The 16,952-nt window shown below is 40.5% G+C and overlaps 1 protein-coding gene across 6 annotated transcripts; it reads right to left on the bottom strand.

Annotated features, from left to right (window-relative positions):
* Positions 1-1,344: 1,344 nt before the first annotated feature.
* lsm6 (LSM6 homolog, U6 small nuclear RNA and mRNA degradation associated) lies at positions 1,345-14,322 on the bottom strand. 6 transcript variants are annotated; one of them, XM_003221693.4, is made up of 5 exons: positions 14,208-14,322; positions 11,112-11,142; positions 9,075-9,178; positions 8,492-8,605; positions 1,345-1,608 (listed from the first exon to the last, which is right to left on the bottom strand). In XM_003221693.4, the coding sequence occupies exons 3-5, from the start codon at positions 9,166-9,168 to the stop codon at positions 1,574-1,576; spliced, it is 243 nt and encodes an 80-aa protein (XP_003221741.1). In that variant the 5' UTR covers positions 9,169-9,178; positions 11,112-11,142; positions 14,208-14,322; the 3' UTR covers positions 1,345-1,573. The 6 variants fall into 6 exon arrangements, with proteins under 6 accessions (XP_003221741.1, XP_016849586.1, XP_016849585.1 ...); XM_016994097.2 differs by having other exon boundaries at positions 9,075-9,193; positions 14,208-14,309; XM_016994096.2 differs by having other exon boundaries at positions 11,077-11,142; positions 14,208-14,300.
* Between the last annotated feature and the right edge of the window lie 2,630 nt (positions 14,323-16,952).

Below are 16,952 nucleotides of genomic sequence, written 5' to 3'. Positions count from 1 at the left end.
TTATTGAACCATACTATACAATTGTCTCTTTTTATTCTGAGTAAAAGCATGAGGAAATGTTTAATGTTACTAAGTTAACAATTATTAATTTGTCGTCTTCAAGAGTTGGTGTTCCCCTTTGTGTATTAGATGCCCTTAGAAAGTATAGGGAGATGAGACGTTATGTTCACACAATTGTTAGTGTTCATTCATGCCTACGGTAAAGTATGTGCTGCTTCTAAAAGGCATCACGATGGACAATACTTGCAGAGTATTTTTGAAGTTTGATATCAAGACAGCAATTTAAGCTCTGTATTATATTCTTCTGGTTTACTTTAGCTTCTCTAGCAGCACAATTCTACTCAGAAGTGAGGCCCATTGAGTTTAAGGGAAATTAAAGCCAAGTATTAGCATATCAGTATAGCCTAGAAGTATTTGAAAGAGGACCAAGACGCATTTCTAGATACTGTTTTCTGTTTTTTATTCTCATTTTTTGGGAAAAATATTAGTTTCAGGAATCTGCAAGAAATAAGATTTCAATGCTTTAAGTATATAGTTAGTAATGACTAAGTTTTCTAAATTTAGTCTGCTAGACATAATTTCTGACTTCAAGCTCCTTTCCCACTGCTCCTTCATTTTTTCTGCTTAAAAATCCAAGTATCTAATTGATTATGTCTGGCAGAAAGGAGTTTGTGGTGTGGTCTCAACAATGACTAATAAATCCATGAGATGAAATCTTGACTAGTCCAATCCTATAGAGATCACCTCTGTGTATATTGTAAGAAAAACTGCAAATCCATTTTCTTGTTTCTATTTGAAAATGCCAGGTATTTAAAACATGGTTTTAAAAAATAAAGGTTAATAGATTCAAGGGCTTAAATCCCTAAACCTTTTATATTGTGAGGCCTCATAGTTCACTGATGAAGAGAGAAAGACAACAGAATTAATGGCAACCAGGAGAGAAAAATGCTGCCAGGATATGGAGTGCTGGCACACAAACAGCAAAGCCTCTCCCTTTCTCACTTAGTGCTTTCTACAGCTGGCACAGTGTTAATCCCAGGCATTTCCTTCCAAGTTCTTGCTATTGTAGGATTGTCACCGTTACAATCCCATAGCCAAGGTTTTTGTGGGTTAACTTCAATCAGCAACTGAACATTTTACTTAATTAGTACAGCTTAAGAAATTAGACTGTGTTTTTAATATTGGACAGACTGTCTTACCTTCTCGGTCATCCAAAAACTTGGAGGACTACTTTTGACACCTTGGCAACCCAAGAAAAGTTCCAGTGTGGTGTAATTCCTCAACATGGATCAGTTCATATGAGTATCAGATGTTGCTTAAAATTAGCTTTACAGAATAAACAGGTCAGATTATTTTCCATTTTTATTTCATTTCAAATCGCAACAGAAAAAATTGTTCCAAACTAAGAAAAAGTTCCAATTTGTTTTTACATATAAAAATATCAACTTTTTATACAGACCATGTAACTTTATGGCACAATGTAATAATCTTGTACACTGAAGGATTACAGGTAATAAACAAAACTTTTAAGAAACTAAAGTTGCAAAACGAAATATTTCATCTTCTTGTAGGCTCACATTCTCCTCTTCTGTGTACTTATATACAACACTGTTTGAAAGGAAGAGGAAAAAAAATTAAGATACATTGAGGATCTAGCAGCATATGACTGATATATCAACTTCATTTCACTAGGGCCCTTCCACACAGCTGAATAAAATCCCACATTATCTGCTTTGAACTGAGATACAGTTGAGTCTCACTTATCCAACATAAACGGGCCGGCAGAACGTTGGATAAGCGAATATGTTGCATAATAAGGAGAGATTAAGAAAAAGCCTATTAATCATCAAAATAGGTTATGATTTTACAAATTAAGCACCAAAACATCATGTTATACAACAAATTTGACAGAAAAAAGTAGTTCAATATGCAGTAATGCTATGTAGTAATTACTGTATTTACGAATTTAGCACCAAAATATCACAATGCATTGAAAACATTGACTATAAAAATGCGTTGGATAATCCAGAACGTTGGATAAGTGAGACTCTACTGTATATGGCAGTGTGCTCAGATAACCCAGCTCAAAGCAGATATTGTGGGATTTTCCACCTTGAGAGTTCACGCAGAGGTGAGGAGAGGAAGCAGGAAAGCAGCTTGCTCCTTGGTTTAGGTAAGGCCTGTCTAATAATTCCTTAAAAACCTGAGAGTGTGCACTCTTTTCTTAGATTGCCTACTCTTTTCTTAGATAGCCTTAAAAGCCTTAAAAACCTGTGTTTGTTGGACTCTTTTACCTTTAAAAACCTGAGTCTGGGCTGATTCTTGAGTGTGGGCTAGCTGTAATCAAGGCTTGCTGTTCTGCCATTGTTTGGAAGGTGAGGCAAGGCTATTGTTATTGAAAGTGTTGGCTTCCTGTTGAAGCTTTCTGAGCCAGCGTCGCTCGCGCCTGACGGCGCTCGCGAACCCACCACTACAGCAAAACACATTCTTACAGTATATACAATAAACAAAACAACTTTAAAAATACACACACAGGAAGGGGATAGCATTCTGCCCATAACACACACAATCCTCCTCGGTCACTTCACTCACCAAGAGATGGACCAACAGCAAATACTTGCCACCACATGCACCAGCTGTGGCATGTTCTGCTTTTTCACACAAAAACTAGTCAACTACATCTGCTCCAAATGCAAACAGATGACTCTGATGGAGCAGAGGATCCAACAGCTCGAGCACCGTATTAAGACCCTTAAGGACATTCAGGCACTCGAGCTCTTCTTGGACACTGCACAACACACTGCTGTAGATCTGCAGCCTGCATCACACCAACACCACCATGAACATGATCAGGAACCTTATGGGGAGATCAACTCACAGGTAGACAACCCTCAGGCTTGGAAGGAGGTCACCCATAGAAGGAGACACAGGACCAGGCAGCCTCCGCAGAACTCCTCTGCTCAGCTGCATTTACACAACAGATTTGAAATTCTAACACCATTAACATACAATCAGGAAACACATCTTGTGGAGGACCACAGTTTCTTAGATACCACTCAGTGGGCCACCCTTGATCAATGCGCAGGGGATAGCCCGGACGGGGACAGTGCATCACCACATTCACACTTATGTAATCATGCAAATGCTCCATCCCCAATCGTAGACCAGGAGCAACAGGAACATCCTTGGGAGAGTAATGGGCTCTCGGATGTATCTCAATGGATTGTCATTGATGAATGCACTGGGGATGTTGAGGAGGAGGACAACACTTTACACCTGCATGATTCACTTCAACAGGAACACTCTTCAGGGGACATACACACTGTCTTGCACAAAAGGGACCCTGTCAATCCTCAAAGGAAACAGGTCTTGGTAGTAGGTGACTCCCTCCTTAGAGGAACGGAAGCCATCATTTCCAGACCGGATGGGATGGCTCGAGAAACATGCTGCCTCCCGGGGGCAAAAATACACCATATCACTCAGAGGCTCAGCAGGCTCCTAAAGCCCCATCACCCTCCCCACCTTATGTTGATTCATGTAGGTACCAATGACACCGCTAGGCATACTTTTCAAAAGATCACAAATGACTTTCGAGCTCTGGGAACAAAGCTAAAACTGTATAATGTACATGTGATCTTTTCATCCCTCCTCTCCGTTGTAGGACACGGCTCTACAAGGGCCGGAAAAATAGTACAGGTCAATAACTGGCTCAGAAAATGGTGCCAAGAGGAGCATTTTGGCTTCCTTGACCATGGTCTACTCTTCCAGGAGGATGGCCTATTGGCAAGTGATGGGGTGCATCTCACACAAGCAGGAAAACATCTTTTTGCACACAGACTCACAAACCTCATCAGGCGCACTTTAAACTAGATCCACTGGGGGAGGGGAACAACAGCCTGGCGAACACTATATTACCCACAACCACAGGGAACCGCCAAAAGGCTAAACGGAGGGTTGCACAAACACAGCAAGGACCAAGTACGGAGAGCACAATAATCCCAAATAAACAGCTCAAGGGGAGGTCACAGGGGCTTACATGTCTTTACACCAACGCTCAGAGCATGGGAAATAAGCAAGACGAACTCCAACTCTTAGCACAGCACCACACATACGATGTCATAGGCATCACTGAAACCTGGTGGGATGACTCCCATCACTGGAATGTAGCCATTGAGGGCTATAACCTCTTTCACAGAAATAGAACAAAAAGGAGAGGAGGGGGAGTAGCTTTATATGTCAAAAACAGTTACGTTGCAGAAGAAATGCAAGACTGTAATCTGGGAAACCAGCTAGAAAGCATCTGGATAAGAATCAAGGGAACCGGGACTCAAAAAGATCTTGTTGTGGGTGTCTACTACAGACCTCCGAGTCAGGATGAAGGACTTGATGAAGCCTTCTGTCAACAGCTGACCAAACAGGCACAAAGAAGAGATATAGTAGTCATGGGCGATTTCAATTATTCCGATATCTGCTGGAAAACAAACTCAGCCAAGAGTACAAAGTCCAACAAATTCCTCACTTGCCTTGCAGACAACTTTATGGTCCAGAAGGTAGAAGAGGCAACAAGAGGATCAGCAACTCTTGATCTAATCTTAACAAATGTGGAAGACCTGATCAATACAGTTGAAGTGGTTGGATCCTTAGGGGCAAGTGACCATGTGCTCCTGGAGTTTGCAATACAAAGGAATGCTGAAACTAAGACAAGTCAAACACGCATTCTCGACTTTAAGAGAGCTGACTTCCAAAAAATGAAGGAATTACTGAGCGGCATTCCATGGACACCAATATTAAAAAACAAGGGAGTTAAGGATGGATGGGAGTTTTTCAAAAGTGAAATACTCAAGGCGCAAATGCAAACAGTGCCAACAAAGAAGAAAAATAAGACAAGTGCAAAGAAGCCAGAATGGATGTCCAAAGAACTTCTAACTGAGCTAAAGCTCAAAAGTGACATGCACAAGAAGTGGAAAAGGGGAGAAATCACCAAAGAAGAATTCAAACGTATAGCCAACACCTGAAGGGAAAAGGTTCGCAAGGCTAAAGCACAAAATGAGCTCAGGCTTGCCAGGGACATAAAAAACAACAAAAAAGGCTTTTTTGCTTACGTTGGTAGAAAAAGGAAGAAAAAGGAGGCGATAGGGCCTCTGCAAGGAGAAGATGGGGTGATGGCGACAGGGGACAGGGAAAAGGCAGAACTGCTCAATGCCTTCTTTGCCTCGGTCTTCTCACAAAAAGAAAGCCATCTTCAACCTCAGCAACATGGAATGGGCGAAGGATTGGGGGAACTCCAACCCCAAATAGGGAAACAAGTTGTCCAGGAACACCTGGCCTCTCTAAACGAATTCAAGTCCCCAGGGCCAGATCAGCTACATCCAAGAGTATTGAAGGAATTAGCGGAAGTTATTTCAGAACCACTAGCAATTATCTTCGAGAGTTCTTGGAGAACGGGAGAAGTCCCAGCAGATTGGAGGAGGGCGAATGTGGTCCCTATCTTCAAGAAGGGAAAAAAGAACGACCCAAACAATTACCGTCCAGTCAGCCTCACATCGATACCAGGCAAGATTCTGGAAAAGATCATCAAGGAAGTGGTCTGCGAACACTTAGAAACAAATGCGGTCATTGCTAATAGTCAACACGGATTTACCAAAAACAAGTCATGCCAGACTAATCTGATCTCTTTTTTCGATAGAGTTACGAGTTGGGTCGATACAGGGAATGCTGTGGATGTAGCCTACCTGGATTTCAGTAAGGCCTTCGACAAAGTCCCCCACGACCTTCTGGCAAATAAACTAGTAAAATGTGGGCTAGACAAAACTACGGTTAGGTGGATCTGCAATTGGCTAAGCGAACGAACCCAAAGGGTGCTCACCAATGCGTCATCTTCATCATGGAAAGAAGTGACAAGTGGAGTGCCGCAGGGCTCCGTCCTGGGCCCGGTTCTGTTCAACATCTTTATTAACGACTTAGACGAAGGGTTAGAAGGCACGATCATAAAGTTTGCAGACGACACAAAACTGGGAGGGATAGCTAACACTCCAGAAGACAGGAGCAGAATTCAAAATGATCTTGACAGACTAGAGAGATGGGCCGAAACTAACAAAATGAAGTTCAACAGGGACAAATGCAAGATACTTCATTTCGGCAGAAAAAATGGAAATCAAAGATACAGAATGGGGGACGCCTGGCTTGACAGCAGTGTGTGCGAAAAAGACCTTGGAGTCCTCGTGGACAACAAGTTAAACATGAGCCAACAATGTGATGCAGCAGCTAAAAAAGCCAACGGGATTCTGGCCTGCATCAATAGGGGAATAGCGTCTAGATCCAGGGAAGTCCTGCTCCCCCTCTATTCTGCCTTGGTCAGACCACAACTGGAATACTGTGTCCAATTTTGGGCACCACAGTTGAAGGGAGATGTTGACAAGCTGGAAAGCGTCCAGAGGAGGGCGACTAAAATGATTAAGGGTCTGGAGAACAAGCCCTATGAGGAGCGGCTTAAAGAGCTTGGCATGTTTAGCCTGCAGAAGAGAAGGCTGAGAGGAGACATGATAGCCATGTACAAATACGTGAAGGGAAATCATAGGGAGGAGGGAGCAAGCTTGTTTTCTGCTGCCCTGCAGACTAGGACACGGAACAATGGCTTCAAACTACAGGAAAGGAGATTCCACCTGAACATCAGGAAGAACTTCCTCACTGTGAGAGCTGTTCGACAGTGGAACTCTCTCCCCCGGGCTGTGGTGGAGGCTCCTTCCTTGGAGGCTTTTAAGCAGAGGCTGGATGGCCATCTGTCGGGGGTGCTTTGAATGCGATTTCCTGCTTCTTGGCAGGGGGTTGGACTGGATGGCCCATGAGGTCTCTTCCAACTCTACTATTCTATGATTCTATGATTCTATGATTCTATGATATTATGGGATATAGGGCTGTGTAGAAAGGCCCTAACTCTATTATTTCTACCAGAATGACGAGCTGGATCAAATTGTGCCATTTCACACATGAGAAGAGCATTTTAAACTTTACACTTGAGTAGAAAATGGAAATTAAATAAAAATATTATCTATTCATGCATCTACTTATACAGAACTACTATAGGGTCATTCTATTATAGCACCATGACAATTTTTCTGTATTTGTACAACAGAGCCAACATTTGCACAAAAACTTCCTTCATGGTTCTGAGGTATTTTTTATAAGATCAGCAGAATGAAAAATCTTAGTAGTAGGAAGTCCACATTCTTAGAAATAAAAAACAAGACCCAGAAAAATACTAAGCAGTTTTAAAACTTACTAGTTAAAATGTAAGAGGTTTAAACAGGAACATAACTCTTTAATTTGGCCAACAGCTTTTTGCTTTGTTCCCAAATTAAATGTGGGTCCTTCCACACAGCCATAAAACCCAGAATATCAAGGCAGATAATCCACAATATTTGCTTTGAACTGGGATATCAGAGCCCACACTGCCATATAATCCAATTCGATGTCAATTTTATACAACTGTGTGGAAGGGGCCTGTGTGAAATTGTACTGTACTTGTAATGAGTATCAAAGAGAAAATCTTTTCTGCTAGAATTCTGTAGTAATTGCATGCATTTTGGATTTTATCCATTCTATTTTATATGAAATTTTCTGTATGGAAAATTAATTTACTATGCACACACACACACACACTGACATACAAACATTCTCACCACTCTCTCATTCATTTACCTCCCACTACAACTATCTGAAATGGTACAACACTTAGGAAGACAATCCCATTTTCTCACTTGTATTTCCAGCAAAGATGGGGAAAAAAACTAGTGGGAATTCCAACCACATATAAACCCACACACATGTGCGTGCACACACACAAACAAACATACAAAATTATAAATTAAACACACACACACACACATATGCCCCATCACCATATAGAGGTTGAAGAGAAATGAAGGGAAACTTGATCTCTAACTCTTTTCCCAGTTTAAAAAAACAACAACAAATAAAATGCCACAAAGTACAGTAGAGTCTCACTTATCCAACATAAACGGGCCGGCAAAATGCTGGATAAGCGAATACGTTGGATAACAAGGAGAGAATAAGGAGAAGCCTATTAAACATCAAATTAGGTTATGATTTTACAAATTAAGCACCAAAACATTATGTTATACAACAAATTTGACAGCAAGAGTAGTTTAATACGTAGTAATGTTATGTTGTAATTACTGTATTTATGAATTTAGCACCAAAATATCACGATATATTGAAAACATTGACTACAAAAATGCGTTGGATAATCCAGAACGTTGGATAAGCGAGTGTTGGATAAGTGAGACTCTACTGTATATGCAAAGTATCTTCATCACCAATATATGATGAAAAGAGGCCAACTGGCAGGATTTCCAGGCAGACTATTATCTGCAGTTTTTGTATTTCTCTGTGAAGATGATAGGCACCATTTCTTCAAAACATCTGACATACATATACCCCAATCTAGTATCTCTTAGTAAAGTATAAGTACCATTATTTCCTCTGATGAAAGCATCTCCATATTTATTCTTCAGTTGTCCATTTACATATTCCTCTGTCTGTTCCAGAGCTATATTCATGTATCCATCCAAGCAAGCTAGCACTCCTAGAACAAGTAAACGCAGAACTATTCAGATTTGAAAACTACAGTTGTTTTGACAAACATTTGGGAGAACAAGCAAAATATACATCAAATCAATCAATAAAACCCTTTCTTTAACAAATGTCGCATTAAAACTGCATGTAAATACTGCATCACAAAAATGAATGGACAAACTGAAGGCCATAGATAATGAGAATGCACACCGCCTATCAAATAAAGCAATAATATCATTCTCTATCATTCGGGATACAAAATAAAAAGTATACAGAACTTTTGTCATATGACTAATCTTCTTTGAAAGCTAGAAAAGCTATTCTTTCATTTATGGATTATGTTAAAACTATGTTAAAAGACAACTGATGCTAACAGAGAACTTTCCACAGCCCTTCTGTACCATCAGAATTTATATTGGTTCTTTGGCCTGACTAAAATATGGTGTAAATATATCAAGCTGGCTAAATAAAAAACATACCTCGATAATCAACTCCAGAATTTAGCTTTACAACAACTGGTCTTCCAATTATTTGTTTCAAGAAATCACTTGGAGTTTGTTTCCGCAGGCTCATTCTTCCTGACCTAAACAAATAAGAACTAGGAAAATGCTTTAACTTGAAGAATGCAAAACAGAAAACAAACAAATGCTCAACAGTAACATTGTAATGGCACACACAGGAGTATGCTAGGAAAATAAATATCAAATAAAATGTTTATTTTATATTAATAGATACTTTAAAACTCTGGTTCCACAATCATCAAAATTAGCTTTAGCTACATAATCTGATATTCTTTTTTAGGTTTGCACATGAGTATATCTATTCGCCATACGAAACATATTTCTCCATTTAAATATAATATGGAACAAATGGCCTCTAACAACATTTTTCAGGATTATAAAGTGGCAATACTATTTATATTCTTAAATTTATATTTTTCTTTTCATCAGCCTTCATTCTAAGTGTCACTTAGAATTTTATCTTTAATGTTTTCTAATGAATTTTGATATGAGCCACAAGACAATGACTGTCACAAATGGTTAAACAATCCACAACATCTGAAACACAACAGGTCTTTGTAAATACACACAGAAACATAGACTGAATTCATTAGCAGAAATAGGTTTCAAAGGATCCAATTATTTCTAGAACAGTGAGAAGAACTGCTGCTATAGGATATACAGTAATCTGCCACGAAGGTGCTGGCCTGAGAACCCTCACCAACAACACTCAGATTAGTTCACAAGCAAAATCCAGGGAAAAAAATATCTAAAGAAAAGTGGACCAAGGGTAATTCGAAATTAGAATTTGGCCCTTTCAGTTACTTTTCAGGACAATAATTTGCTTTCCACTGTCAACGTTTTTATAAGTGCCCGAAATGAGAGTGCGGAGGGCTTGCTGATCAATTTACAGAAATATAGGTGGCACCATAGGTACCAGTATTAATTTGAATAAACAGATTATGCCAAAACAAAATGAGGTTCAACAGGAGGCTTGAAATGAACATGATGAAACAGGATTCTGCTCTGTGATTCCAGAGGGTAAAAACAGAAGTTTAAACAGATTTCAGTTGAAAATCAGGATACATTTCATAATCATGAAAATTGTTATGTTGTAGGAGAGACACTTGCCTATTGAGATAGTGGAGTCTCCTTTTGCTAGAGCAATTTAAGCAGAGCTGGACAGCTGTTAACTAAAAAGCATCAAGTTTTGCAGAGCCTATGCTTAGTAGGGAGTTGGATATGACCTCTAGTAGCTTTCAATTTATGGAAGAAGTTTTAGTTAGTCCCAACTAAAGTACTGTAGTCCAACTAAATCTGTGGGCATTAGTGGTTTACTTTCTCCAAGGAATGACTCTTGATTTATCCACAGTCATATCAAAATCCAAAATTTTGGCCCCAAAACCTGTCCTCAATTTATATATAAGGTTGACTTATATATGAATATATATGGTATATTATTTCAGCTGTTACATTGGGATTTAGCCCTATGGAAATTTATATTTCTAAACAGCACTAAGAAAAAAAGGCTCTGGATTCTGAATTAAACTGTAGTCTAGATACACTTATTACTTAAACCAGTGGTTCTCAACCTGGGGTCCCCAGATGCTTTTGGCCTTCAACTCCCAGAAATCCTAACAGATGGTAAACTGGCTGGGATTTCTGGAAGTTGTAGGCCAAAAACATCTGGGGGGCCCAGGTTGAGAACCACTGACTTAGACGGTCCACAAAACCCTCTACTCTACTGGATTGATTTCCAAGGAGATATGGATATGATTGTGGTGGATGTCCAACTAAATCCATTGGAACTTTGCCATTTATATATAGCTATGTACTTTTACATTTTAATGGATGGATTAGGAATATGCATTTCGAAATTGGGTGGGGTGATAACCACTGCTTGGTGTCCTATTGTCAGTATCTAACGTTTATAACCTAGTAAAGTATTAAAAACCGCACAGGATGTGGTGGTTAGTATCACCTGAACTGGGTAGAGATCTTGTTTCAAATACTCACTCAGGTCACTTGGCGACTGCTATGAGAGTTCCTGTGAGGATAAAAATATAGAGTGAAATGAGAAAACTGACCTCGACCCTAACTCACTATTGACAAAATAAAGATACTTTCAGCCTTAACCTTTATTCCTTTGAAAAACCAACTACACGGATCCATACTGATATTTTCTCTCTTTCTACTATTATAATGGGTAGTTTGGGAAGGGGAAAAAAACATTTTTCCCAATATTGTAGCTATTTTGAATTTTGGGTGCTGAATCAGAAAAATTGTTAACTACACACAGTTCTTTCACAACTTTGATTTTTTTTGCTATTTCATTGTTTCCCAGTTTTGATTAAAATTTGGATGATTCTATTGAGATTCTAGTGTGATGCTTTAAAATGCTTTTGAGTGGATTTTCACATCAGATGTCAGCAAAGTTGAAAATCTGTTAGTGTGTTCCTACGCTGCAGAATGAATTCAGTTTGACACCAATAGGCAATAGCTCAACTTTATAGAATCCTGGGAGTTGTAGTTTGGCAAGGCACCAGCACTCTGTGGCAGAGAAGAGTTTTAAAACCACAAGTCCCAGGATTCTATCACATAGAGCCACGGCAGTTAAAAGTGGTGTTAAACTACATTAATTTTGTAGAGCAGATGTGCCGGGAGACTTTAATAACAGCTGTGTATATATTATTATTGGTTTTTATTATTGTTCTTTGATGTTTCATATTTTATTTTATCATTGTTTTGTATCTGATTTTGCTGTAAGCCGCCCCGAGCCCCCTTCGGGGGAGATGGAGGCGGGATGTAAATAAACTTATTATTATTATTAGTAACCATCATAATAAATATTTAACCCCTTTCTTACTGCTTGTAAGGAAATTTAGTATGCCAGGTTTTTAACTTTGTTTGTGGTTTTTTAGCACATTATTACTTTATTCTCAATTCACTTCTGACATGATAAATAAATAAATACCAGAGAAATTTAGTCTAGTCACAAATTACATAATAAAAATGTCAAAGCAAGTTGTGGAGGGTGGGAAATGTGGTGGAGCAATTATTGGAGGATTTGGAATTATAAATAATAATAATAATAATTTTATTTTTAATCCACCCTCTCTGCCCAAAGGGACTCGGGGGTGTATTTGCAAAAGTAAGTTTTTAATTGTTTCTAAAAGGAGAGGAGTGGAGAGGCTGTTCTTATTTCTGTAGGGAGGGAATTTCAGAGGGAAGGAGCAACCACATAGAAGGCCCCTTCTATTGTTCCCACCAGCCACACTTGAGATGGGGTGGGTCTGAGAGGAGGGTCCTCTCCAATGATCGCAGTGTCTGAGTAGGTTTGTAAGTGGGGATGCAATTTGTCAAGTAGTCTAGGCCTGAACCATTTAGAGCTTATAGGTAATGATCAGCACTTTGTATTTAGCCCGGAAACGGACCGGTAGCCAGTGGAGCTGTCATAACATAGGAGTTGTCCTCTCCCTGAACTGTGCTACAGTTAGTAATCTGGCGACCAATCTCTGAACCAATTGAAGATTCCGAACCATCTTCAAAGGCAGCCCCACGTAGAGAGTGTTGCAGTAGTCGGGATGTAACTAAAGCGTGGACAATCATAGCCAGATTTGACATCTCAAAGTATGGGCGCAGCTGGCGCACAAGTTCTGATTGTGCAAAGGAGGTCCTGGCCACCGCGGGCACTCCAGGGTCAACAGAGTCCAGTATCAACGACAAGCTGAGAACCTTGCAGCACAGGCTGTAATCCAACAGTCTGATTCCCCCTTTCAATGAGCCACGGTGGCACAATGGGTTAAATCTTTGTGCCGGCTGGACTGCTAACTTGAGGGTTACCAGTTCAAATCCATGGGACTGGATGAGCTCCCATTTGTCAGCTCTACCTTGTGGGGACACGAGAGAAGCCTCCCACCAGAATGGTAACACATCCAGGAAACCTCTGGGCAACGTCTCTGTAGACGGGCAATTCTTTCACAACAGAAGTGGCTTGCAGTAAGTTCTCAAGTTGTTTCTGACAAGATAAAAAAAAATCTCTGTTTTGACTGACCAGGAGTACCTCTGTCTTGTCTGGATTGAATTTCAACTTGTTAGCCCTCATCCAGTCCATTACTGATGTCAGGCACCAGTAACACCATTTCTTTTTGTGTCAGGAGCAACTTGAGAAACTGCAAGTCGCTTCTGGTGTGAGAGAATTGGCCATCTACAAGTTTGTTGCCCGGGGGACGCCCAGATGTTTGATGTTTTACCATTCTTGTGGGAGCTTCTCTCATGTCCCTGCATGGGGAGCTGACAGAGGGAGATCACCCACTCTCCTCGGATTCAAACTGGCAACCTTCAGGTCAGCAACCCAATCTTAAAAATCAGCAGTCCTGCCAGCACAAGGGCTTAGCCCATTGCGCCACCAGGTGCCACAAATCCACATATCGCCAACATAATTTCATGACAAATTCCCATGCCAGTATACTTTTTTTTTTCAAAAAAATATGACCCTCAATGTAAAGCAGTGGTTCTCAATCTGTGGTCCCCTTTGGCTTTAGAGCAGGTATGAGCCAACTTCTGCCCTCCAGGTGATTTGGACTTCAGCTCCCACAATTCCTAACAGCCTACCGGCTGTTAGGAATTGTGGGAGCTGAAGTCCAAAACACCTGGAGGGCCGAAATTGGCCCATGCCTGCTTTAGAGACCGGAATTCGAATCCTTGCTCAGGCACGAAGCCCACTGGGTGACCTTGGGAGTCACACTCTCTCAGCCCCAGAGGAAGGCAAACCTCTGAACAATATTGACAAGAAAACCCAGCGATGGGGGTTGCCTTAGGTCGGAAAGGGTAATATAAAAACAGTTAAACCTTGAAGGGGAGAAGCCGCTCGAAGAGGTGAAGGCCGAAGCCAAAGGGTAAAGTGGCAGAATGCAAAAAGGCCCCTTGTCTTTATCTCAGGAAAGGGCTGAGCCAAGAGGAGCAAAAGGGGGGAGACAGAAATGGGCCCTTCCAAAAATCCCTCCAAAAGAGGAAGAGGAGCAGCAAAGCGTCGTCCCTGATCTCCCCTCCGAAAAAACAAACAACCCGAGTGGAACGTTCCGGCGCGAGAGCTCGCCCTCAGCCACTCACCCGCGCCTCCTTACGTCCGCTAACCGTCTCGAGCGCTCGCCCGAACCAACAGTGATGGTGATGAGGAGCCAATCAGCGCTTCTCGGCTTCACGTGGCAGCTACGGCAGACAGCGCAGGCCAAAACTCTTCGATAGTAGGATTTTCGATTTCAGGCTGTTCTTGCTTCTGTTTGGAAAAGGAAAGGTATGGAGGCGTTAATAAGCAGCCCCCTTTATTGAATTATTGAGCATGCAAAATAGTGGAGTGTGTATGCTACTGCAGTTTGACACCACTTGGAACTGCCATGGCAGAATGCTATGGAATCCTGGGAGTTGTAGACTCTTGAGCAGGCCTGGGCAAACTTGGGCCTTCCAGGTGTTTTGGACTTCCTGTTAGGCTGTTAGGAATTGTGGGAGATGAAGTCAAAAACACCTGGAAGGCCCAAGTTGACCCAAGCCTGCTCTTGATGCTTCAGAACTATTTAGCAGAGAAGGCTAAAGACCATTATTCCATGGCATTGAGCCATGGCAGTACAAGTGCTGTCAAACTGCATTCATTCCAGTGTAGATGTACTCCAAGGCCCCTTCCACACAGCTGTATAAAATCCACATTGAACTGGATTATATGGCAGTGTGGACTCAGATAATCCAATTCAAAGCTGATATTGTGGATATCTGCCTTGATATATTGATATTATATGACTGTGCAGAAGGGCCCCTAGTCTTCTGTTCTGAATGCTTGAAACAATAGTTACACTGATAGGTTGCTGTGAGTTTTCGGGGCTGTATGGCCGTGTTCCAAAAACATTCTCTCCTCACGTTTCACCTACATCTATGGCAGGCATCCTCAGAAGTGTGAGGTCTGTTGGAAACTAGGCAAGTGGGGTTTATATACCTATGGAAAGTACAGATTGTCTGTTTGAGGCAAGTGTTAATGTTACAGTTGATCACTGTGATTAGCATTTAATGGTCTTGCAGAGTCAAAGCCTGGTTTTTCCTGCCTGGTGTTTTGGACTTCAACTCCCAGCTTGGCCAACTGTCAGGAATTATGGGAGCTGAAGTCCAAAACTAGAAAAGATTGAAATTAGTGAAATAATAGTTGTAATTAACAGCTGTAATAAACTGCTTTTGTCAGAAGGGGGATTGTGTTGGTGTTTCTTCCCAGCATACAGAAGCTTATTTTTTTCAAAAATTAAAACCTTACACACTTACATGGTCTGCAATTGCTTGTTCCAAATTTTATCCTTGAGCGGCTTGTCCCTAAATGTATCAGAAATAATAATAATTATTATAATAATTATAATAATTATTATTATCATTCCACTTTTATCTCTTGATTGAGATACCATGAAAGGTCACACTGATTCCAACAGAATTTTTTTTATTAAGAAACACACATGAATACTAATAAATTATTATTATTCTTATACCCTGCCACCATCTCCTTGAAGGGACTCAGGGTGGCTTACAATGGGACAAATGTCCACAAGAAATAAAAGCAAACACAATCAGTAAAACAAAACTCATTAAAAAAGAGCATCATAAAATACAACAACCAAGATAAATCAGACTAAATATTACAGAGTAATACAGATTACATTGGATCTCCATCAGACCAAGATCAGCAAACTTCTAAAATGGGCATGACCGAGCTATAAAAAGGCTGAACAAGTGCAAATGGCGTACCATAGGGCTGGGGAAGTGGATGAAGTGCAAGACAGTACTTTCTGGCGAACTAGGGACTTGGCATATATAACTAGGAACTAATCAATCTCAAATGCTTGCTGGAACATCCAGGTTTTCAACTCCCTATGAAAGGAGGACAGGGTGGGGGCTTGGACGCTGTATCACAAGCCTATGTATGTTTTACTCACAAGCAGAACCAACACAAGCAGTTGAGTTTCAGATTTCATACTCAACCAGCTTCATATTTCAAGGAATAAAGTACTTGTGGGATTTCCTGCCTCAGTAGTCAATATACATGGCCTTGGGTACTCAGCACTTCGACTTCAGGCAGTCTCATTCACTATTATGTATATTTAAGACTGCATACTCATGAAGCATTATACCTGAGAGAATAACTTGTGAACCAATGAGATATCTAACACTTCAAATAAATCATTCTGGTATTGACCTGGTATTGAAAAAGCACACAAAATCCAATATTTGTGCACAATTCCTACAGAAAAGAAGTGACAAAAACCTCAGGTAGATGTTAGGAGAATGGAAGAGTTGTTTGGTGAGAAGTCTGTGCATTAGAATCATTTAAATGTCGCTGCAAACAATATTGTTAGTTTAATTGTCTTTCCCCCATTTAAAAGATCATCACTGTTTAGAACAAAATACTGTCTATATGATTTTTAGACTTGGGGATAGCTGAAATTGTGAGGCTGGTAAAATTGCTTTCTTATGCTTACTATCAAGAGTGCATCTGCACTGTAAACATAATACAGTTTGATATCACTTGAACTGCCATGGCTTGATGCTATATAATCTTGTAGTTCTACAAAGTTTTTAGCCTTCTCTCCCAGGCTGGGGCCCCTTCTACATTGCCCTATATATATCCAGATTATTAAAGCAGATAATTCACATTATCTGCTTTGAACTCAATTATATGAGTCTACACTGCCTTATAATCCAGTTCAAAGCAGATAACCTGGATTTTATATGGCAGTGTAGAAGGGGCCTAGGTCTACACTGCCCTATATGCCATGATCTGATCCCATATTATCCACTTTGAACCGGATTATATTTGTCTCCACTGCA

The sequence above is a fragment of the Anolis carolinensis genome, chromosome 5, assembly GCF_035594765.1.
Source record: "Anolis carolinensis isolate JA03-04 chromosome 5, rAnoCar3.1.pri, whole genome shotgun sequence".
Classification (NCBI taxonomy): Eukaryota; Metazoa; Chordata; class Lepidosauria; order Squamata; family Dactyloidae; genus Anolis; species Anolis carolinensis.
Note: the sequence above shows the minus strand (reverse complement) of the source record. Positions and strands in the feature narration are given on the sequence as shown.